General features: G+C 48.9%; 1 protein-coding gene across 1 annotated transcript in view; it reads left to right on the top strand.

Moving 5' to 3' along the window:
- Positions 1–25,442, top strand: part of ST8SIA1 (ST8 alpha-N-acetyl-neuraminide alpha-2,8-sialyltransferase 1) — a 135,426-nt gene that overhangs the window by 996 nt on the left and 108,988 nt on the right. Inside the window, exon 2 of the mRNA XM_074998806.1 lies at positions 580–926. Within this exon, the coding sequence (XP_074854907.1) occupies positions 580–926 (347 nt within the window). The remainder of the gene's footprint in view (positions 1–579; positions 927–25,442) is intronic.

Below are 25,442 nucleotides of genomic sequence, written 5' to 3'. Positions count from 1 at the left end.
CGGCCGCTGCGGTGTCACAGCAGCTGGGGGGCGGGGCCTGGGGTGGGGGTCTGGGGGAGCTGGGGGCGGGATCTGGGGGGCGGGGCCTGGGAAGGGGGATCTGGGTGCGAGGCCTGGGGCAGGGGGCTCTGGGCGCTGGGGGGCGGGACCCGGAGCGGGGGACTCTGGGGGGCGTGGAACTGGGGCGGGGAATCTGCAAGTCTCCGTCCTTTGCCCGGCTCCCTTCGAGCCTCCCCTGCCAGGTGCGCTGGAGCAGACGGACAAAAGCGCTGCACCTGTTGCCCTCCGTGGAGGGGGTTCCTGCTGCCCGGCCGCGGGGCAGGAGCAGGCTGGGCTGCCAGCCGCGCGGGCGGGCGCGGGGGGTGGCGGTCTGCCAGGGCGCGCTGTAGTGACAGCTCCCGCGTGCCGGGCGGGGCCGCCCGACACCAAATGACTGGCAGGGAGGGCGGGAGGCAGAGCGCCGCCGCCGCTGTCCAGGGAGCAGGCGGCTGAGCCCGGCAGGCCCGGGCCAGGCTCCCCACAGCGAGGTGCGGTGCGATGGCAGCCGCCGCCGGCCCGCGCCGCGGCGCCCTTCCCTAGAGCCCCAGGGCGGCCACCGCGGCGGCTCGGGCTCTGCTGCATGGGGGGCTCTGGCGCTCCGGCGCCCGCCCCCCGGCCCCGATGAGCGGCTGCAGCCCGGCCCGCAGGACGATCTGCCGGGCGAGGCGGAGGCGGAGGCGGAGGATGGCGGCGGCAGGGCCGGGGTGGAAGTGTCCCCGCACGCGGCTGCCCGTGGGGGGGGCCAGTGCCTTGTGCGTCTTTGTCCTTTGCTGGCTCTACATCTTCCCCGTGTACCGGCTGCCCGACGAGAAGGAGGTGGTGCAGGGGGTGCTGCTGCAGCAGGGCAAGGCGTGGAGGAGCAACCGGACGGCAGTCACCCTCTTCAGGTACCCGGCGCCCCTACCCCGGCCCCCGTGCAGCGCAGGGACAGGCAGGGCGGGGCAGGGGGCTCAGTGATTACCACTTCCCCACTCCTGAACTTTCTTGGTCACACTCAGAGATTGAGCTTTATCCCCCTGCCCCCCCTTCCCATCTTAGCAGGGCCCCGGCTAGACCTTTCTGCTGACCAAAGGAGCTTTCTTTGGGGTCGGGGGCTGTTTAGTGGCTTGGTACCTTTGGGATCCTCTGTGGGGGTGGGAGAGGGCTTGGTACCTTTGGCATCCTGGGAATGGGCTGGCAGTGGGCTTGATACCTTTGGCATCCTGTGGGGGGGTAGGAGAGGGTTAACAGATGGACCATGTTTATTTCTTATACAAATACAACCAATCCCGAGGTCCCTTTTGGGAAAGCAAAACCCGGCATGCTCATTTCTCTGGCTGCCTTCTTCCTGGCTGGACCCCGGGTGGGATGTCACGTGGCAGCGATTTCTTTTGCTCCTAACAAAGAAAAAAAGCCCTTCCTGCTCCTCTGATTTGTGGGTTTTGAAATGTGGGCCCAAGACACCTGAATGTGTTTCCCGGGATTGGGAGGGAAGGTTTGCAAGTATAGAGCAATTCCCCCAGAACTGGAACCAAAGCTTCGGGGAGCAATTCTGAGAGACCTTTCCTGTGTACTTTATTATGCAGAACATGTGCAGAGTCCGATTTCTTTTTGTACGCATCTGTGCAAACTGAGCCTCTCCTGTCTCATTGAAGTGTGCCTTTCACCTTCTGCATCTGCAAAGGGAAAGGTGAATGCTGCAGTTAGCATTGGAGGACCAGGCTCTTGCTACTCAGACAATTTTCCAAGGAGGCTGGTTGGAAACTGTGGGTTTGCGGTGCCTCGAAAATCACTCCCATCTATTGACTAATCATATCATCCTTGGGGACATGTAACCCTCCTTCTTCTCTCCCTTTCCACCTCTCAGCATCTAGTGTTTTTCTTCTCCTCTGGGTGGCAGATGGAAAGTAGGAGGAGTGATAGTCAATTGCCCTCCAAAAGGCTCTCCTTCTGTCCTGAGTGCTAGAATAAACATGAATGTCAAGGAACTCTTTTTCAGAGTACCGCATTGTTTTCTGTGACATCCTCACAGGGCTTAATGTTTAATGAAAGAGCTGCCAGGGCTCAAGGCGCTTAAGCATTTTTTTTTAAACTTTCATACCTGAAGCACCAAGACCTGAAGTGCTGGGCTGTGAGCTGCCCAACCTAGAGATGCCAGAGCTCAGCCCTGGCAACCTCCTGGCACAAATTAAGCTCTGCATCCTTGGGATGGAATTTGACTTTCTGTAATCTCATATTGGGGCCAGGTTAGGATTCAAATACTTTAGGTCCCATCTGCTGCAATAACAAAAGCTTTACTGAGTGTTTAATTTTCTCAAGTTCAGTTTCTTATATTCTGAAGCTTCCAATGAATATAACCAGTCTTGGATGATATAAGCGGCTATGTTTTAATATCACTTCACCGATGAGGCATGACAGAAGCTCCTTCTTTAATGCAAAGGGAGTGAGGACAAACAAGCAGTTGCAGAGAACTTTGTCCCATGCTACTGAGAGGAGAATAAATTTGAAAACGCTTCAGTATGCATCAAACGAGGTTGATCTTGCCAGATGTAGGTTCATCTTCATTCTGTCTATACTACAGGCTCCCAATTTCTTGTGCTGGTGACTTTTTTGGAAGGCCCCTGGATAGCTGATGTGGGAAATAAACAGCTATATTGCTGTTCTGTTTTATAAACCAACCGCTGGTTTAGGGAATGCAGTGGTGCCACAATTTTCAAGTCTAACATTCATTTTTTAGCCATTTTCCTGAGACTGATTACAAACACCAGCTTTTGGTAGCTCCTCCATGTACTCTTATCTTTCCCCACAACTCCCTATGCATACTGATTATTGCAAAGTCCTTTCTTTAAAGGGAAGAAACTCACCAAATAAAAGAAGTTGCTGTTTCTGGGGACAGGAAGCTAACAGGGACATCTGCATTGGAAACTGCAAATGGAAAATGTACCAAAACAGATTGTGCCATAGAAAATTAACTTTTCACTTTTCCTGTGTGCATTTGTTCCTGTTAATTTCAGAGGGAGGGTATTGTGTTAAATCCATAACAGGTAATTTTGTCCACAGTGTAAAAGTGTTAACTAAAATAGGCAGGCCTTTGTTTTACTCAGCAACTCAAGATATGTACAATTTTACATTTAGGAAAGGCTGTATAAGGAGCCTCTCATTTCAGTTCTCACTGGAAGCCAGGTGAGGTTTTGAATGAAGGTCTCCTTTGCTCTTGACCGGGGGTAGCAGGAAGTGGGCAGATTGAGTAATCAACTGATGCCCCACCTATGTTGTGGGAGTATCTGAGAGCTGAATCCAGATCTCTAACGTCCTGGTCTAATGCCTTAGCCGCAAAACTTTGTTCTGGGCACATGCTCCTGAAATACTGGATGTATGATCTGGCTCTTTTCTCATCATATGGCTTTCCTTGTGCAAATAATCTGTACTCCACAAACAGCATTGGAACTACCCCCATCAGTGCTACTTCCCTGTACGAGGTTTTGCAGAATGAATTCCCAGCTGAGAATTTACCCTCTTATAAATATAGAAGTGTTATTCTTCTGGGGCCAAGCATTTTAGCTTCTTATCTGTGTTGACCATTAGCTTTCAATGGGACTGCATGTGTATTGACTGCTCATGAGAGTAATAGTTGCAGAGTCACATCTTTGACTTGGTACATTGATACGACTGAGTATTTTAGGAGCACTTTCAGGCTTTATTCTGCTGACCTCACTTAGGTGAGCAATCCTTACGTGGACATCATCAGCAGTACTGCACCTCTGAGTAAAGATCACTGATGTTCTTAAAGCTTTTCAAGACAGGCCTTTCGCTATTAAGGTATAATTTTCGTTTACTGCCATTGGGTCTGATCCAGCATTTCTTATTTATATCTAACATCTTTTGAAGTCCATGGGAGTTGATATCTTGAAGAAGAGAAGAATACTGTCTATCATGACCATGATTAAGGGTCTGGAGCACAAGACCTATGAGGATAGGCTGAGGGATTTGGGCTTGTTTAGGTTATAGAAGAGAAGGCTTAGAGGTGATTTAATAGCAGCCTTCAACTTCCTGAAGGGGAGCTGTAACGAGGAGGGTGAGAAACTGTTCTCAGTGGTGTCAGATGGCAGAACAAGGAGTAATGGTCAGAAGTTGATGAGGGAAAGGTGTAGGTTAGATATTAGGAAAAATTTCTTCACCAGGCAGGTGGTGAAGCATTGGAATGTGTTGCCTAGAGAGGTGGTGGATTCTCCATTCCTTAAGGTTTTTAGTCCTGGATGGACAAGATCCTGGCTGGGATGACTTAGTAGGGGTTGATCCTGCTTGAAGCAGGGGGCTGGACTAGATGACCTCCTGAGGTCCCTTCCAGCCCTGTGATTCTGTGATTCTGTGATCATTCTTGCACTTTAAAGATGGTAGTGACGACTAGCCAAAGTAATAGCCATGGAACAATCTGTGTTGCTCTCTTATACTTCTCAGATTAGACAGCAGCAAAAATACTATTTATGAGAAAAAGTCATAACACAGTCAATAATTAATGAGTCGTGTTTTCCTTGTGAGGCTTAGTATTACATCCTACCTGTTCTGTGGCATGTTCAGTTTTAAGGGCCCAATCCTGCAGTCTTTATTTAGTCAAAACTCTTACTAAGGTGCTCACCAAATGGATCCTTTTATTATTACTTAGATAAACAAAATAATAAAAAAAAAGTTCTCCTTTGTCTTTTACACAGGGTTATTTGCCTTGAAGTTACTGCAAATATTGAAAAACCTTTTCCCACATTCAAACTGCCCCGAGGACAAAACTACTTCTAATATACAACATCTGTAAGAGGCCAAAAATGCAAAGGGCTTCAGTATAGATATAGGCAGGACTGGTAGCATCACTTATTGTTAAGGTTGCTAGATGCTCTGCCTCAATCGTGCACAGGTTATAGCTGTTTGGGGGATCAATCAGGGTTGTGTAGGGAAGGAGGAACTTTGTTTCTTTTGTGGCTGAAATTGGAGGTTCATAGTGAATGTGGAAGGGGATGGCAGAAAATGAAAAGGCAGTCTCTAGGTTAAAGCAGTTGAATGATGCTCTGGAAAACTGGACTTAGTTCCTGGCATTTAACAGTTCTTACGTGATGCTGGGCACATCACTTAAACCATACTTTTCACATGGGGTTATTAATTGCACAGGCATCATTTTCTGTGTGCTTGACATGATATTCTAAGCCATGATCTTCAGAAGTGCAAAGCTCTGAGAGCTACAGCTGAAGTCAGCTAGAGCTTTTCATTGAATGTGTACACTAGTGTAGAAAGCTAAGGCTATATCTACACTAGGGAAAGAAAGTCAATTGCAGATATGTATCAGAGAGGTAGCTGTGTTAGTCTGTTGCTTTGAGAACAACAAGAAGTCTTGTGGCACCTTATAGACTAACAGATATTTTGGAGCATAAGGTTTCGTGGGCAAAGACCTGCTTCATCAGATGCGTGAGTGGGGGGGGGTGGTTTCAGAGGGGTATTTAAAGAGTGGGGTCCCAGTAAAAGGGAGGGCCAGAGCTGACAAGGTCTATTCAGCGAGGTTGAAATGACCCAGTATCAACAGTACTTATCAAAAGAGGAAAAAACAAGTTAGATCAAACAGGGGGATGTGAGCCTTTGTCAGAGTCTAATGGGGAGCTATTAGCACCCAGAGCAGAGAAACTGCCTTTGTAAGCTGCAAGCCGCTTCCAGTCTCTGTTTAATCCATGGGTAACAGAGTCAAATTTGCAAATAAATGGCAGCTCAGAGATTTCTCTCTCCATTTGATTTTTAAAATTTTTTTGTTTCAGACCCGTCACCCTTAAATCTGCCACTGAGTGTCCAGGGAAATTGAAGTGTTCCCCCCAGGCTTCTGTACATTACCATTCCTGTTGTCTGATTTATGTCCATTTATTCTTTTACGGAGAGACTGTCCAGTTTGGCCAATGTAAATTGCAGTGGGGCATTGCTGGCACATGATGGCATGTATTATATTAGTAGGTGTGCAGGTAAAGGAGCCCCTGATGGTCTAATTGGTGTTAGGTCCTGTGATGATGTCACTGGTGTAGATATGTGAGCAGAGGTGGCAGCGAGGACTGTTGCAGGGGCTGGTTCCAGGCCTAGAGTCACTGGTTTGTGATTTGTAGTGGCTGGTGAGGATTCGTTTAAGGTTAGCAGGCTGTCTGTAGGCGAGGACAGGCCTGCCTCCCAAGGTGTGTGAGAGTGAAAGATCATTGTTCAGGATGGGTTGCAGATCACTGATGATGCACTGGAGAGGCCTTAGGTGGGTGCTGTATGCGATGGTCAGTGGTGTTCTCTTGTTTTTCTTGCGAGGCCTGTCTTGTAGTAGGTGGCTTCTGGGTACCTGTCTGGCTTTGTCAATCTGTTTCCTCACTCCCTTAGGTGGGTACTGTAGTTTGAGGAAAGCTTGGTAAAGGTCTTGTAGATGTTTGCCTCCGTCTGATGGATCAGAGCAAATACGGTTGTACCCTAGTGCCTGGCTGTAAACAATGGATTGTGTAGTATGCCCTGGATGGAAGCTGGAGGCATGTAGATAAGCATAGTGGTCCACCTCCTTTACCTGCACATCTACTAATATAATATACGCCATCATGTGCCAGCAATGCCCCACTGCAATTTACATTGGCCAAACTGAGCAGTCTCTCCGTAAAAGAATAAATGGACATAAATCAGACATCAGGAATGGTAATGTACAGAAGCCTGTGGGGGAACACCTCAGTCTCCCTGAACACTCAGTGGCAGATTTAAGGGTGACGGGTCTGAAACAAAAAGTTTTAAAAATCAAATGGAGAGAGAAATCTCTGAGCTGCAATTTATTTGCAAATTTGACTGCATTAAGCATGGATTAAACAGAGACTGGGAATGGCTGGCAGCTTACAAAAGCAGCTTCTCTGCCCTGGGTGTTCATATCTCCCCATTAGACTCTGACAATGGGTTATATCCCCCTGTCTGATCTGACTTGGTTTTTCCCCTTTTGATACATGCTATTGATACTGGGCCATTTCCACCTTCCTGAATAGACCTTGCCAGCTCTGGTCCTCCCTTTTACTGGGACCCCACTCTTTAAATACCCCTCTGAAACCGCCTCCCACTCATGCATCTGATGAAGCACGTCTTTGCCCACGAAAGCTTATGCTCCAAAATATCTGTTAGTCTATAAGGTGCTTCAAGGCTTCTTGTTGTTCTCAATTGCAAATATGCAATTCTAGCTATGGCAATTGTGTAGCTAGAATCAATGTATCTGCAATTGACTTACTTGTCCATCTGCACTGAAGAAGGTCACCAGGAGAGTTTCTCCCCTTGATCTCCCTTACTCCTCACGTGAGGAGTACAGGGGTCGACTGCAATCCCTGAGAGTTTGAGTTTGCACGTCACTACCAGACACATGAAGTCGAACCTCGGAAGATCGACTCTGAGTGGGTAGATCTTCTGGGCTAGTGTAGACATAGCCCAAGTACTCTGAAAATCAGGTCCTAGGCATGTCGAATTGGGCATCCGAAACAAGTAATGGAAACTTTTGACCTTAATCTTTCTGTACCTCAGTCCTGATCTACACTAGGAATGTACTTTGGTATAGCTACACCTCTGAGGGTGTGAAAAAGCCACACCTGTGAGAGAGATAGCTGTACCTAATACCCGGTGTAGATAGCATTAGGTCAAAGGAAGAAGTCTTCACTTGGCAGCTCACAGAGGTGGATTATCTGCATTGATGGTGGGTATGACTCTCCCATTGGCATAGGTAGCTCTAAACGGTCACATTTTAAGTGTAGGCACACTCAAATTTCCCTGTCTTGTAGATGGGCAATAATACCTTCTCTTCCCCACCTGAGGGGCGAGTTAAGAGATATTCAGTATTTGTGAAGCGCTCAGATACTTTAATGATGAGCACCACAGGAGAGCCCACAAGGAGATTAATAATTTGATCTTCAGAGCAGGATTTGAATAGTGTGCAGTCAATAAAGTCTGGGAACACACACTGAAAGAGGATAAAATAAAATCTAGAACAGCTGGTAATTCAGTCAGCACCATCCATACCGTGTGATGAATGAGGTAGGAGTCCTGTGGGAAAAATAGTATGTGACCATGTCATTAAAGATTGTGACTTGCAGTAAATCTTCCTACATTCCAATTTTTATTAAACAGAATATTTAAAGCAACGTTCTCTTTTTAGGCTGTTCAATGCAAATGTTAACATCCAATCAGTGAAGATTCTCTTTCGCTCCGTCTGTCAGTTTTTGTCCTTGAGGTTCAGTTTACCCAGTTAATGTATGTCAGTATAACTACATTGCGCAGGGGTGAGCAAAACTCACACCCCACAGCACCTCAGTTATACCATCCTAACTCTCTATGTGGACAGTGCTATGTTGCGGGGCAGGAGAGGTGGGGGTTCTCCCAGCAGCATAGCTACTGCCTCTCCTGGAGGTGGATTACTACACTGACAGACAGGTCTGCTGAAGAGGTAGGGGGCAGGGAAGAGGGCAACTGCCTCCAGGCCCAGCAATTCAAAAGGTGCCTGGAGCCACAGTCCCTTTAAATTGCTGCCACAGTATGGCGCAGAGCTTAAGGGCTGTGGTTGTGGGGGGCCCAGCGCTGTGGTGCCATGGTCCAGGCAGCGCTGAAGGCTGACAACCCCGGCCCTGGCCCTTCTGCCCAAGGCCCCACCCTTGCTGACAGGAGCCTTCCTGTTGGGATAGGTAGCATCTTCATTGAACCACTACAGTGGCACAGTCTTCCTTTTACCTCTTCAGCCATCAGTCACAGAAAGCTGACACTGACAAGGAAATCCAACATGGCCTCCGATGCGCTGGTGCAGCCTGGCTCAACAATGCAGATTTGTTGCCCCAGCTGTGACAAGATCTATGGATCATTCTCCTTCACCACCTGCAGATCCATGCACAGAAACTGGCTTTCACCCTCAGACTCAGGAATCACTAAAGCCGCACAATTGCGTCAGCGCAGCATTTTAAGCGTAGCCACTCCCTTTGATGCAGTCAATGCTAGTTGCATAACTGTTACCGCTCTGGGCCTGTGTTTCAAGGTAAATGTAAGGTTAAACTGCATGTTGCTCATGTTGATTTGTTAATGATTAAGATGCTTTTTAGGGCAACTAACTGTGGGTTTTGTGTGTGTGAGCAGAGTGGGTAAAATGTATTCGAATGTATTTACAGCTGGAAAATAAGAGACCAGAACAGCGCTGGTTCAGGGTCTGGTGGCAATTCTCTAAATAGGTCAAAATAGTCAGATTTTGCAAATTTATTTTGCATTTTCAAAGGGCAAGATCCTGTTCGCTTTACTCATCTGAGTAAATGGGACTACTTGGAGTTGAATCCATCCAATACTTTCGGTGAACATTCACATTTTAAGTGAATTTGTTCTGATTGATATTCCCCGAAAGGCAATATGAAAGGTGCATGAAAACATAGCCCATAGTAGGTATGATTCATATATCTGGGACACTCATGAGCATGAACAATATCTTTCCCCAACAGAAGAGTAGGGGCTCAGTGATGTGATAGGCTGTCTGCATTTTGTGGTAATATTTTTAATCCATTGCGTTAAATGTATATGAGCTAAAGAGCAAAGACAGATGAAGGGGGCAAGAAGGGGAAATGAAGTACAGAGAGATTTGCAGGCTTATGCAAGGTCATACAGGAAGCCTTCAATAGGGCCAGAAATTGAAATTAGAACTTTCAAGTCCCCATCCTTCCTGTTGGCTGCCTTAGGAAATATTTCCTCTGATTCTATATGTTCCTGTACTGTACACTGCTCACATACAATAATTAACTTTAATTCTAAAATCTACTTCTGCAGTCGTGTAATGTCACCTTTTTTAGGTTTGTGAAATATTTGTTGGTTTTGACAACTGTGCTGTCTTTGTTCCTGCCAGAATTTGATGCTTAATGTTCTCGCTCTGTTTTACTGGTGGTGTGTGTTTCCTTTTTCCTGCATGGAATCTGGATGAATCCAGGACTCAGTAATCTGCAAAGCAATAATTTTCTGTTGCTTTCTGTGGTGTTTGACTCCAACTCTGTTAAGCAGAGACTGAAAGTTATTACCATCTGGTAGCTATTCAGTCATGTACGTGAAGAGAGGTGTGATTTCAGTCTAGGTTCTCGTTGTCATATGATCACACCAGAAGGGTCAGGGATTATGAACTAGCCTTTTGCTCTAACAATTTATTGCTGTACATTAATCATGTGTAGGGTCCTATCAGTTTCACAGCCATGCAAACCACATCACAGATTGTGAGATCTGAGCCGCGTCTACACTAGCCGGCTATTTCAAAATAGCCGTGCCAACTTCGAAATAGCGCCCGCCGCGTCTACACGTGCCGAGTGCTATTTCGAAGTTGAAATCGACATAAGGTGGTGAGACGTCGAAGTTGCTATCCTCATCGGGAGATGGGAATAGTGCCCTACTTCGACATTCAATGTCGAAGTAGGGTGTGTGTAGACGATCTGTGTCCCGCAACATCGAAATAGTGGGGTCCTCCATGGCAGCCAACAGCTGAGGGGTTGAGAGACGCTCTCTCCAGCCCCTGAGCTTTATGGTCGCCGCGTGCAGCAGCCCCTTAGAGCTCCCCGCCCCCTTATTTCCTGTGCAGGAAGCTGAGAGCGCGTGCAGGCAGCAGCACACACACGTGCCCAGCCTGCATGTCCTCCCAGAGCCCCAACCCACCACCCTGCACCCGTGGCAGCCAGCCAGCCCCCCAAGCACCCAGAGGACTCCCCCCCCAAGGGGACCCAGGGCTCCCAGCCTGCCAGCCAGCGGGGGAAGAGGCAGTGGAGGACGGAGGCCGAGATCTGGGACCTGCTGGGGCTCTGGAGCGAGGAGGAGGTGCTCCAGGTAATGGGGAGCAAGAGGCAGAACGCGGATGCATTCGCTCGGCTGGCCGAGGGCCTGGCTGCCCAGGGTCACCCTGCCCGCACTCCTGACCACGTCAGGAGTAAGGTAAAGGAGCTGCAGCAGAGTTATGCCTGGGACATGGCCAGCCGATCTGGGGCCACCCCCGCCACTTGCCCCTTTTACAGGGAGCTCAGGGAACTCCTGGGCCCCTGGTACACCTCCTCCCCCCCGGCCACCCTTGACACCTCGGCCGACGAGCCCCAGCAGGCCCTGGAGACGGAGTCCTCCCTGGAGGCCAGCCCTGCACCCCAGGGGCCCCCCCAGGAGCCCACCCCTGGGACACCAGAGGAGGAGAAGGAGGCCTCCAGCGATGGGGGAGCTGCTGATAGACCTCCCCTTCCTCAGCTCCAGCAGGGCATCTGTCCGATGGGTGTCCCCCGACTGTGGGAGCAGACCGTCAGGTATGTACCTGCCTGGTGCACACCCCTGGGGTTAAGGGGCGTGGACAAGGGACATGACCAGGGCCGTCCACGCACCCAGATGGCCATGGCCCTGAGGACAGCAGTGGCATGTCCCTAAGAAGAGTCCATCAGCCGCTGCCCCCCAGCAGGACAGCGCTATGCCCCATCCCTGGGGATGGGGGGAGCGGAACCTAGGGTCCCCCGTGGGGGGAGGGTTGGACACCCATCAGCAGCAGCAGCAGCATTTCCGGGGGACGGGGATGGGGAACCAGCAGCAGAGGGGTGTGGGGACAAGGGCCACGGGTCAGGGCCCACACTAACGACTGTCTCCACTCTTCTTCCCCCCTCTTCCGCAGCTGCACCATCGGAGGGCCCGGAGAGCACCAGTGCGGTGTCTGTGGTCCCGGACAGCCCACTGGGGCCATCGCAGCAGGCCAGCCCCTTGGCGGAGCACGGACCAGCCCCAGGAGGAGCCTGACAGCGTCGGAGCCATCCCCGGGCGTCCACGGACTCCCAGCTGCTCGCCACCCTCTGGCGTCAGCTGGAGGTGTCTGAGCAGCGCCTGCAAGTGGAGGAGCGGCGGCTCCATCTCCAGGAGCGAGCACTGGCCTGGTGCCAGGAGGCTTGGGGGGCCTTCATGCGCACCTTCCAGGACATCGCGCGGCACTTGGCCCCCCAGCCGCTCTGTCTGCCGCTCTGCCCACCACTCCACCCGCTGCTCTGCCTGCCATCCCTCCACCATCAGCCATCCTGGGGCCTGCCGCCGAGGGGGACTGTGGGCCTCCAGACACTGCCCGGCCCTATCTGCTGGTTCTCCTGGCCCCCACCCAGCCTCGACGGGGTCTCCGGCCCAGAGGTGGGTCGCCCCCCGCCCAGGCGCTGGACAGTAGGGGGTGCGGGGCCGAGGACGTTGTCCCCCAAGACCCCCCTCCTTTGTACATATTCCCCCCATCTTTGTAAATAGTTTTTGTTCTATCCCCGTTTAGTGGCTGCCCCCCCATGTACATAGTTCCTCCCTTCTTCTTTTAATAATAAGGTTGCACTGTTTTGTTTCAAACAAAATTTCCATTTATTTCAAAGAAAAGTGTGGGGGTGTGCACTCTCGGGTGCTCTGTGGTGTGGGCGTAGGGGCAGGGAGTGTTGTGGAGGATGTGGGGGTGCAGTGGGTGGCTCACCAGCAGCTGGCCCTGCCAGCATTCACCCCGCAGCCTGGTCAGAATGGGCCCGCAGGGCCTCCCGGACCCAGATCCCCTCAGGGTCAACCTGGCGACTGGGGGCAGCGGGTGGCTGGACGTCGGCCGTGCCAGCCGCCACAGGCCAGCCCTGGAAGAAGGCCTCTCCCTTGCTCTCCACCAGGTTGTGGAGTGCGCTGCACGCGCCCACAGCCTGGGGGATGTTGGTGAGGCCTGCATCCAGGCGGGTGAGGAGACACCTCCAGCGCCCTTTGAGGCGGCCGAAAGTGCACTCGACCACCTGCTGCGCATGGGTCAAGCGCATGTTGAACAGCTCCTGACTGGCTGTGACATGGCCCGGGTAGGGGTGCATGAGCCAGGGCTGGAGGGGGTACGCCGCATCTGTGACGAGGCAGAGGGGCATGGTGGTGTCCCCCACAGGGATCTCCCACTGGGGGATGTAGGTCCCCGCCTCCAGTTGGCAGCACAGGCCCGAATTTCTGAACACCCGGGCATTGTGGGTGCTGCCAGGCCAGCCAACATAAATGTCCAAGAAGCGGCCCCGGCTGTCCACCAAGGCCTGGAGGACCATGGAATGGTATCCCTTCCTATTCAAGAAGCGTCCTTTGCTGTGCCCCAGGGCACGGGTGGGGATATGGGTCCCATCTAGGGCCCCAAAGCAATTTGGGAAGCCCAGGCTGGCAAACCCCGCGATGGCAGCGTCCGGGTCCCCAAGCCGCACGAGCCTGTGGAGGAGCAGGGCATTGATTGTATGGACGACCTGCAAGGGAAGGACATGAGAGAGCACCAGTGAGGGGTGTGCAGGGTGTGTCTGGCCCTCCCCCCAGGGCTTCCCCCCCCACAGGGTTCCCCCCCCCGGGTTCTCTTACCTCCATGAGGACAGCCCCGACGGTGGCCTTGCCCACACCAAACTGCTGCCCCACGGATCGGTAGCTGTCTGGAGTGGCCAGCTTCCAGACAGCGATGCTGACCCGTTTCTCTACTGTCAGGGTGCATCTCATGGAGGTGTCCTGGTGCTGTAAGGCAGGGGTGAGCCACTGGCAGAGCTCCAGGAATGTCTGCCAGCTCATCCGGACGTTCCGGAGCCAGTGGTCGTTGTCCCACTCACCGAGCACCAGCTGCTCCCACCAGTCTGTGCTCGTGGGGTATCTCCACAGCCAGCGGCGTGTGTGGTGGGGGGGGTGCTGGGAGGGCAGCAAGGTCTGGGGCTGCTTCCTCATTCCCTGGGGGCAGCTCATCTTCCTCAAATAAAAGATGGTCAGCTGCCTCCTGCATGGCACTGAGCAGGGAAGCCACTGGTCCTCCAGGGGCGGGTGTGTGGGCCTCTGGCTGCTGCTGCTGCTGCTGCTGCTGCTGCTGCTGCTGCTGCTGCTGCTGGGGGTCCATGCTGCTTCCACGGGGTGCGTGCTTGTGGCTCTGCAGACAGCGTGCTGTGCAGGCTGACTGTGTCTGCGAGGGGCCCTTTAAGAGAGCGGCTTGCTGTTGCCCTGGAAGTGCTAGTCCTCCCTGTGACCCTGTCTGCAGCTGTTCCTGGCACCCTTATTTAGATTTGGGTCGCTTTTGTGTGTAGACGCTCCCCTGCAGCGCCTATTTCGATGTAGTGCTGTCCAACGTCGACCTTGAACGTCAACAGCACCAGCCCTGGAGGATGTGTAGACGCTATTCATCGAAATAGCTTATTTCGATTTCGCTACATCGCTACATAAGCTATTTCGATGTAGCATCCAAGTGTAGACGTAGCTCTGGTGTCCTCACATGAAATCTGGCCTTTTGCATGCTTTTACCCTATACTATACAGATTTCACAGGGGAGACCAGCATTGCTCAAATTGTGAGTCCTGACTCAAAAGGAGGTTGCAGGGGGATAACAAGGTTGTGTTAGGAGGGTCACAGAGTGGTGGTTGTAATATTGGCTGGGTGTCCAGCTCTGTAGACAGAGTCCTGCCAGCAGCAGTACAGAAGTGTCAATGCTGTTCCCCACTCTGACTCTCTGAGTGCAGAGGATGGCAGCCTGCAGGAGAGCTTACAGATACTTTGCCTCTATAGGCTTCTGCTTAAAAACTTCCCAAGATCACAGATTCTCTGATCTTGGGATGTAGCTGCCACCGCCCAGGTGAGAAACCCCCGTTTAAAGCCCAGAAAGGCATGCGTGGGATGCTTCCTTGTGGGGTATCCCCAAGCTCTTAACCCTTCCTTAGGAGAGAGTTTGGAAACTAAGCGGAAGAGATTGAGCTGCAATCTGATAGCTGACCTTTCAGGCTTAGGTATGCATCTACACAGACCCTTCTCTGGGACACAGGAATCAAATCATTGCCTTAAAAAGTAATTTATTAGCAAACCAAAAAAAAGTATACCAAGAAAATGATAAAGCATACCTGGTTGCTAGGTGTTACAAATCAACCAAAAACAGGTTAAAGCACAGAGAATTATTTCCCTGGGGTTCAGTTTAGAAATTACAATGTATGGGGGAATAGCTCAGCCAGCATAAGAGGGCCTGCTCCAAACCCAAAATAAAAAATAACCTGATCATGTCTAACTAAATATTTACTTTCTACTTACATATCTGTATGCCCAGGTCATGCTGTGACCTGAATATTTACTGGATTTATTAAACCTGCTCAGGATTAAACAACTTGGTCTCTCTACTCCGGCCACACAAAAGAGCGACCCCCTCGGCAGGAATCTGCTTTGGTTCCAAAGAACTTCCCCCATTGACTCACCTGGCTGCTTGCCAACAGAGATGCCATTCTGTCTAGGTTTAACACTTCAGAGGCATTCATGCATGACAAGAAGTCAGGGTGACAACAGCATACCCATGTTACCCTTACTGCTGCTTTCAGTACTGTGCAGCTGGACTAAGGTCCCAGCTCTGCAGGCAGAAGAGCAAAATAAGGGTGGCAATACCACACCATACCATCCTTATTTCTGTGCTGCTGGCAGGAATACTGCCTTCAGAGCTGGACTCCCAGCCAGCAGCCATTGCTTCCCAGCTGCCCAGCTCTGCAGAATTGCAGCAGTAAGAGTAGTATTGCCACAGTCCCTGCCCCCACCCCCCACACTACAATAACCTTGTGACCCCCAGACAACTCCTTTTTGGGTCAGGCCCCCGACAGTTACAACACTGTGAAATTTTAGATTTAACTATCAGAAATCAGGAAATTTACCATTTAAAATAATCCTATGACCATGCAATTGACCAAAATGGACCGTGCATTTGATAGGGTCCTAATCATGTGGGAAACCTCTTTGTATTACTGCGATCTGTGCTGTACTGATTTTCCAAGTACTAAAAATACTCAGTTTTAAATCTTTCTGTGTACCTTTGTCTACATCTATCTGTGTGATACATACAGATACTTGAGTATAAAGAAACTACTTAAGTTTTAACATAACATGTATAAGCTAAAAGTGGGTAGAGAAAGGTATATTCATATTAAGGTAAATCTGGAAGTCAGGACGCTATTACTGAGCTGCTGAGCCACCTATATCTCCTAGTCTAGTCAACAGGAGCTACAAGTGTACTGGAAATTAGGCCACTTTTTCTGATGTGCCTAAATTGGGAGTTGGGTGCCTAACTCTTGGCACTCAGGTTTGAGAAATGTAGCATAAGAGCAGATGTGCTGAAAAATGGAGGCAAAACCTACATGAAGAACTACATATAGAAAGATCTGAAATGTAAACAAGCCAGCCTTGGCTCTAGATTCAGTTAGATTTCTGGTCCTAAACCTAACTCTAAATTTGTACTCTGAAGCTGCGTCTACACGTGCACGCTACTTCGAAGTAGCGGCACCAACTTCGAAATAGCTCCCGTCGCGTCTACACGCGTCGGGCGCTATTTCGAAGTTAACTTCGACGTTAGGCGGCGAGACGTCGAAGTCGCTAACCTCATGAGGAGATAGGAATAGTGCCCTACTTCGACGTTCAACGTCGAAGTAGGGACCGTGTAGACGATCCGCGTCCCGCAACGTCGAAATTGCTGGGTCCTCCATGGCGGCCATCAGCTGGGGGGTTGAGAGATGCTCTCTCTCCAGCCCCTGCGGGGCTCTATGGTCACCGTGGGCAGCAGCCCTTAGCCCAGGGCTTCTGGCTGCTTCTGCGGCAGCTGGGGATCTATGTTGCAGGCACAGGGTCTGCAACCAGTTGTCAGCTCTGTGTATCTTGTGTTGTTTAGTGCAAGTGTGTCTGGGAGGGGCCCTTTAAGGGAGCGGCTGGCTGTTGAGTCCGCCCTGTGACCCTGTCTGCAGCTGTGCCTGGCATCCCTATTTCGATGTGTGCTACTTTGACGTGTAGACGTTCCCTCGCTGCGCCTATTTCGATGTTGGGCTGAGCAACGTCGAAGTTGAACATCGACGTTGCTGGCCCTGGAGGACGTGTAGACGTTATTCATCGAAATAGACTATTTCGATGTCGCAACATCGAAATAAGCTATTTCGATGTTGGCTGCACGTGTAGACGTAGCCTGAGATGGCAGGAGCTGGTCATATTGCATTGCTTGGGAAATCAGCATTTAGGTCAAAGTTAAGGGTGTCTGTTTCTTAAAAATCCCACTCCTACCTGAAAATTAACTACTTATTATTGTGACAGGTAAAATTGTCCTAACAGGTCATGCTTTATCATCTGACAGCACTTCATGTATAGTCACATTCACTCCTTCGGCATAGTAGAAAGTGGGAGTTTTTCTCACAGAAATAAACCAGAGTAAACCCTTTCAAAAGACAAGAAAACCTGAGCGCAAAGCTGTAAATACTGGCAATAAACTCAGGCAGATTCAATATTGAAAATACTTTTGTCTCATTTTTAAGAATTGACTGGATTTAAAGTTATGTCTCTGTTTAATTGGGCAGTGTTGTTGTGTTCTTCCAGAGTTTTAAGTGCTTGATTTTTTCTAAAGGTAACCTTAACTCCATTTCTGGCTTTTAATTTTTGTTTTACAATAATCATCTCACCATGCTTTTCTAAGAACTATTGCTATTACAGTTAGATCACTGAGGCTCCTGCAAGCAGTGTTTCCTCAAACTTTTTCCATCTGTGGGTCGAATAACGTTTGTCATCTGCACCAAATCATATGAGAATGTGCACCACTCATAGAAACACATGCTGCCATCTGAGGGCAGCTACGAACGCTGTGCTAATCAGCTGAGTGGCACCTGAATCTCTCCTGGGTGGCCACTTACAGAGCACACAGCCTGCAAGCTCCTGCTCAGATTAGGGCTCCATTGTGCTAGAACAGTCCTTACCTCGAAGAGTTTACTGTGCATATACTAAAAATATAGAGAATGTTTGGGAGCGGGAAAGGAGCCATTAACCATTTAACCTTAATAAAGATGGCTGCTTGGGAATAATAGGGAAGAGATTCTGAGCTCTGGAATGACTTGGCCTGTTAGCTTTGACCAATATCTTTGGGATGAATCAGGGGATAAATAAGATGGAGGAGGGGTGGCCTAAATTCTCTAATGAGGAGGCAGAGAGTGATTTTTTTCCCCAATGTACCTTTCAGGAACAAACGGGAAGTGAAACCACGTTCTTCTGCATAACATTGACTCTAAAGTGAGAATTCTGCTCCTCTGTAAAACAGAAGATAACAGGCAGCAGAATTTCCCTTATAGTTTTTCAGAGTAAAAACAACACAATCAGATTAATTGATTTCTCCCTCTACCAGACAGTGCACTCCAGCAGAGAAGACTACATTCTCATCTTTGTTTCTGTATATTGTTAAGCAACTGCAGTGAATCCTCCAACCTTTGCTGCAGGTTACATACAGCTTTACTTCTTAGTTTGCTTTGAGCATCATTGCTCCTCCTGTGTGGCTGTTTTGATGCTCTCCCACTTCCTTTTCTTCTCCAACTCTGCCCAACCTTTAGCTACTCTGGGACTCTTTTGTTTGCAGTGTTGTGGTAGCCGTGTTGGTTCCAAATACTAGAAAGACAAGGTGGGTGAGGTTATATCTTTTGTAAGACCAACCTTTGTTAAGCTGCATCTACACCGCCCTCCCTTTTGGAAGGGGCATGCAAATGCGGCCAATCAGAAATGCAAATGAAGCACAGATTTACAAATCTTGCACCTCGTTTGCAGACTCACATGTGATTATGTTTCCAGAAGTGCTGTTTTTGGAAAAAGAAAACAGCCTTGTAGACAGGGTTCCTTCGAAAACAAACCCCTTTTTCAAATGATCCCTTCTTTCTGAAACAAAATAGGAAGAAGGGGTTTGTTTTCTGAAGGAGCCCTGTTTACACAGCTGCTTTTTTTCCCTGAAAACAGCACTTCCAGAACAGCGAGTGGCCACTATTGTGCAGATGAGGTGCTCAATATTCAAATTAGCACATCATTTGCATTTTTGATCCACCACATTTGCATTCCCCTTTCAAAAGGGAGGGACTGTGCAGATGCAGCTTTAGTGAGAGAGACAAACTCTTGAGTTTACGTAGAGCTCTTCTTCTGGACCTGAAGCTTGGCTCTCATCTCACCAACACAAGTTGGTCCAATGAAAGATTTCCCCTCCACATACCTTGTCTCTTTGGGCCTCTCTTAGCCTTGTGGCTACCTTTGAACACTAACAGTGGTTTCTTTACATTCACCAAACCCCAGTGCTTCCCTTCGGAACACACATGCCTCGCTCGAATTTTCATATAGAGTAGCGCTGTGGACAAGTTATGGTAAGAATGTTCACCTTTTTATTTCCCTTTTCCCCCGGTCACCTTCAAAGCCCTGAAGCCACTGCTGACGGCTCAGTGCATCCATCACTGTCCATTCCTTAAATGTCAGACAGCCGTTTATCAGACTGTCAAGAAAAAACACCAACATTTGCTTTAGATGGCAGTTAGATAAAGTCTTCACTTAGCAGGATCACTCTGCTGTGCCAGTGAGCTCTCATTTAAAAGCTGAGTAGCTTTTCACTTGCACATATTTAGAGGAACTCTAGGAAAGCCAGTCAGGTGCTTCCCTCATTTTCCCAAAAGAAGCTGCTCTTGCTTATTTTTGCCATGCCTAGCCTGCCCAGCACTGTAGCAGTTGGGGAGCTGCTCGCTAGCTCTCTGCAAGATTAATAAAAACAAACTGCAAAATCTAGCTATTTTAGGAAAACATTGAGTGGTGCCTTGGCCAAATTTCAGCTCTAGTAATTGTATTCCATCCAATTAAATGCTTCCTAAAGTTTCAGTTAGAAATTATACTCTGCTGCACTCCCAGTCCTACATTGCTATACAATGTCACTGTGTGCTCTGTGGAACCCATCCTGGAACTAGGTGGAGGAATGATCTTTGTAGGTGCTTGACCTCCCTCACACAAGTGCCACAAGATGTTATACCCCAATACAGGAAGGCATTGAAGCTGATGTTTAAAGTTGAATGTGCGCTCTCAGTACTTTCCTGAATGTGAGTGGTTTCCTGAGCCAGGGACTAAAAATTAAGGTTTATTTCCTATTCAGTGTTTTTTTACCTGGGAACAGGTGTTGGTCATGATGATGCTTCTAGTGATGCTAAAATTCTACCCAAAGAGAAGGAGGATGTTTCTGGATGAAGGTTTGCTCACTAAGCATTTCTATATAACATCTGCTGCTAGTTCCCAATTGCCCTTTGAGCTAGAAACTGGAAGGGGGAAGGCTAGTTAGATCAGGAAGCAGAGAAGGACAGGCTAGGGCAAAGCCTTAATAGGTGTGTAGAGATTATGAAGCTCAACTTGTTTTGCGGGGTAGTGGGGGGTAGGTAGAGATTACAAAACTAAGCTTTTTCTGAGGAAGTAGTGGTGGCTTTTTTCAACACCTCTGGGAATGGGTGTTCCAGTTTGTATGAGGTGGTGGGAGAGAAAGTGGAATAGGGCTTAGCTTGGCACACTGCAAACACCATCCACAAAATTTGGAGAGGAGCCAGATTCTCTCTGTGAGTTTTGGGCCCTCCTTTAAGGGCAAGGGGAGTGGAGGTACAGTGGCAGTTGAGACCCACAAGCTCTGCTCTTTCGGGTGAGGGCTGGGGCTGGTTAGTAGAGACTTAAAAGGAGGTGGAGCCAGTCTGTGAAGGACAAGAGAGGAAGGGCCTAGTTAGCCAGGGGAAGTCAGCACGTTTTCCAGATGCTGAAGCTCCAACCAGCTTGTTAGAGCTGCTCACTTCTAGGAGTAGAACCATCCAGCCACCTGCCTTCCCCTGTTGTAAGTTCCACTTCTGTCACAGCATCTACCTTCCAGCTCAGAGGTGCATGGAGAGTGCTATGTATCCCATGGAATTTATCATACGTGTAAATAATTTGTCGTATGTGTAAACCATCACAGCATCTACCCTGTGTACATAATATGTCCTTATAAGAAATCTGTGTTATCATGAAAACATGTGATGGCCACTTTATAATGAGCAAACTGGAGGGTGTGTCAATGAAGATATTATAAAAGAACACACTCATCCCTCGTTTAACGAGTACTTTACTTACAAGTACTCAGTAAAATGAGGGGCGGACACACACTTGCCGTTGTTCACCAAATGAGTGAACTTCCCCTGCTTATATGAGCTAGCAGCGGGGTCCCTGGTTGTGGATTGGGGAGATCCGCAGCTCCTACCTGGCCCGCTCCCAACACTCCCCCAATCTGCAGCTCCACACCCCGCCCCCCCCCCCCCGTCTCAGCCTGCTCGCAACACTCCCCTAGTCCGCAGCTCCATGTGCACCCTCCAGCCTGGCCCACTCCCAACACTTCCCCAGCCCGCAGCTCCACACACACCACCCAGCTTGGCCCGCTCCCAACACCCATCCCGGTCTGGTTCCCGAACTCTCTGGCCCTCCGCATCACCCCCAGGTACTGCTGGTGCAGCCTTGAGGAACGAGCTGCCATCTCCTCCACCGGAGCTGCCACCAGGTTTTAACCCTCCCTCCTGCTCACAGCCCCAAACTACCCCCAGCCTTTAACCTCCCTTCAAACCTAAGGTTCACTCACCTTTCAAAAGCAGCGCCACCTGCTGCCACTCCTTCCCCGAGTTAGGAGCACTAGGAACCAGTCAGAGACTTTAACGTGTATTTTAATGGTAATTTAGCGTCCCTCTTACGAGTTTTCGCCTACGAGCAGAAGCTGGGAACCAATTGTGCTTGTATAGCAAGGGATGACTGTACTGTATATGTGTGTGTGTGTCATGCATGATAAACCATCTCAACTTTGCCTTAAGAAATGTAGATTCCAGTATCCCAAACTTTTGATAACATGCACAAATTGCTACTGAGTAGTTTATTCGTCCAAAAACTGAGTTTTGGTAAATCTGAAACTATTAACTTGATGCAAATATGTCAAATAGTTTTGGCCAACTTCTGGACATTGACTCCATTTATGGCATGGTTGGAGGAGTCACTTAGGTATTTCACAAAAGCTGACTGTTTTAAAAGGTGTTAGGGAGAGTTAGGATGAGTGCCACATTTGGCTTTCTAAGGAAATAAAATCATTTTAGTCTTACATAAATGACCATATTGTGCAATTGATCTCTGGGTTGATTTCCCCATTGAAATTGGGGGGAGTTCTATATAAAGCTGGAGGATTATTAACAATGATCATTTATACAGTGCCATAAATTTGCATTTTGCTTTACAGCAAGCGAGACACGTTCCTTGTGCTGAAGAGCTCGCAGTTTAAGATCGATGGCAACGTACCGCCCCAGGACACGTATTAGCAACGATGAATGATGGAGTTATTTTGCCCTCCATTTCTCAAATTGTCTTTAGTACAGTTTTATCATAGCTGGGCTGTCTGTTAATGGCCTGTTGTGCTATCTAGAAGAGTGATGCAAAATGCTTATGCTGTTTGTTTGTATGGGCTTTAATTCTTTTGGGTCAGGGCTGAATTCCATGATCTAGGCAGCCCTAAGCTTCTGAGTGCCAGATGCTGAGACTGAATGGTAGGAGATGTATCCTACAGTTGCCCTGCTCTGTTCATTCACTCTGAAGCACCTGGCATTGACCACTGTTGGAAGATAGGGTACTGGGCTAGATGGACCATTAGTTTCACCCAGTATAGTTGTTTTTATTTGTATGTTCCTAATGATCTATGCTTCCAATGATGTTACCCCCTGGAGACCCTAGCTGCTTATCATCATCATCATCATCATCAATAACTGTGGGTTCAGCGCCTGTTGGTGTCTGATGCTTCTCTCGCTATTTCCTTCCATCTTTCCCTATCTAGTACAGAGTGGCTTAGTTTCTGTAGACTAGCTCCGCACCAACCTACTACATCATCTATCCATTTTCTGTGGGGTCTGCCTCTCCTAGGCTACGTCTACACGTGCCCCAAACTTCGAAATGGCCACGCAAATGGCCATTTCGAAGTTTACTAATGAAGCGCTGAAATGCATATTCAGCGCTTCATTAGCATGCGGGCAGCCGCGGCACTTCGAAATTGACGCGCCTCGCCGCCGCGCGTCTCGTCCAGACGGGGCTCCTTTTCGAAAGGACGCCGCCTACTTCAAAGTCCCCTTATTCCCATCATGGGAATTGACGCGCGGCGGCGAGGCGCATCAATTTCGAAGTGCCGCGGCCGCCCGCATGCTAATGAAGCGCTGAATGTGCATTTCAGTGCTTCATTAGTAAACTTCGAAATGGCCATTTGCGTGGCCATTTCGAAGTTTGGGGCACATGTAGACACAGCCCTATTCGAACCATCCACTATGCTGAATACTAGGGTCTTGATTTTTCATTTGTCGTTCATTCTGCAAATATGTCCAGATAGTTGTAGCTTCTGTTTTATAACCTTCTGCAGCAGGTTCTCTTTCAGTTGTATCTTCCTATATAATTCCTCATTGGTGACCTTCTGCATCCATCCTATTCTCAGAATCTTTCCATAACAACTCCTTTAGAACGCCAATATTCTTCTTTTGAATCTTTCATTATCACCCATGTCTCACATCCGTACAACATGCTGCTGAATACACACATTTTCAAGATGCCCAGCTTTGTTTTTAAGCTAATTGCTTTGCTTTTCCAGATCTTATCCATCGTCTTCAAACTTGCTCTTGCTTTCACTATTCTAGTTGCTATTTCCTTCTTACAGTCTAGATCATACGTTATGTTGCTCCCCAGATATCTGAACTTCTCTACATTTTCTAGTTCAATACCATCCACTGATCGTCCTTCCTATTTCCTCATCTCCAAATACCATGGTTTTTGTTTTATCAATGTTCATAATCAGGCCGTACCGCTTCCCTTCTTCTTTTAACGTGTGCACCGTTTTTGCTAGCTTCTCCTCATCTTCCTCAATGATAACTATATCATCCATGAACCTCAAGTTGTTAATTCTTTTCCCATGCACAGATATCCCTTCTACCTCTTCCTTGATCTTGTCCATCACTCTCTCCAGATGTGTGATGAAGATACTTGGCGATATTGGATTTCCTGGTCTTATACCTCTACCTGTTTTAAACCAACTTCCCAACTCCCCGCATGTTCTCACTGCTGCCTCCGCATTATCACTGATATCTTTCAACAACCGTATTAGTCTGCTATCCACTCCGTATGACTCCAACACCGGCCAAGTCACTTTCTGATCTGTCCTGTCAAATGCCTTTTGAAAATCGATGAAGCAAGTGTTTACGTTTTTGTTCTTTCATCGAGCTTTCTCCGCTATCAGTCTTAGTGCCAGTATCTGCTGTATGGTACTTCTATCTTTTCTGAACCCTGCTTGCTCATCTGCTATATGGACTTCTATCTGTGATCTTAATCTCTCAGTCAGTATCATCATCAGCACTTTACCCATCGGTTAATCTGTAACTCTTTTGTTTTTGCTGCTGCCTTTAGGACATGCTGTCTGCTTAAATGGGGGCATGTGTGGATCTCTTATTTGAAGCACAGGGCTCTCAGTCAGGGATAGATTTCCTGTGTGATCATGGACAAGTCGCTTACATTCTTTGTGTCTCATTCCCCAGCTCCATTTATAAAATGGTAACAATAATATAAATGGGAAATTTATGAATATTTATAAAGCACATTAAAATCCATGAAGGAGAAAAGATTATTGACTCACCCTCCTCCCAACTCGACTCCAGAAGTCAAATAGCTTATATTCCTGTACAGCATAGACTTGTCTGCGTTCAATATTCAAAAGCACCTAAATCCCATTTTTAAAAGTCTCTGAGTGCTTTAGACCTTTTGAAAAATTTACTCATCATTCTTAAACACCAGTTCCATCTGCCCCTTGGGGTCATCTTTTCCCCATAGTGTTCCCTGGGCCCAGAACTGTGCAGGGGAAACTCTCTCACCACTGCATGTATGGTATTAAGGCCTGTGTAATGATTCCTTCTCCCTTCCTCACCCAGAGCAATGTGACCTTAGGGAAAAGTTGGAGGAGCTGGCCATGAACTGAAGGCAGTAGGAGCAGTCACAGGAGCAGCTAAAACAGGGCCAAAAGGCACTGAAGTCAGAGAAGTATCTGGTTCAGCTAGGACTTCCTTTGCCTTTTGTTGATTGGCTGCCCAGGCCCCTCCCTCACCATCTCTTTCTCTCCACCTCTCACCACACCCGCCACTCTAGTGGCTGGAGGATGGGCATGAGGAATTCTGGAGTCTGTTCCTGCCTTTGCCACTGCCCTGCCAGGTGACCTTGGGCAAGTCAGTGTACCGTGAGAACTGTCCAAGCGTGCTGTGAAATTTCATCAGTTCCTCCCCATCGTGGCTCTTTGCAGAGTCACTGTGAGGGGAAATGCCGACCCCACGGGAGCCTGTTGGCTCTGGGAGGCAGCTGAAATGCTGCTTCCTGGACCAAACAGGCTGGCAGGGAGCCCCTGCCCCAGACTTCCTGCTGTAGCAAAGTGGGAGGTAGGGCAGGAGCCTGTTTAAGCTAGGATGCAGTTTAAATGGCAAGTCCTGGTTCCAGCAGGCTGGCAGGAAGGGGAGCCTGTTCTCTGAACCTGCCTCCTCACCCCTCAAGTAATCAAGCATTTCAGCGGGTTCTCGGTTACTCAACATACCATT

The sequence above is a fragment of the Carettochelys insculpta genome, chromosome 1 (assembly GCF_033958435.1).
Source record: "Carettochelys insculpta isolate YL-2023 chromosome 1, ASM3395843v1, whole genome shotgun sequence".
NCBI classification, from domain to species: domain Eukaryota; kingdom Metazoa; phylum Chordata; order Testudines; family Carettochelyidae; genus Carettochelys; species Carettochelys insculpta.
Note: the sequence above shows the minus strand (reverse complement) of the source record. Positions and strands in the feature narration are given on the sequence as shown.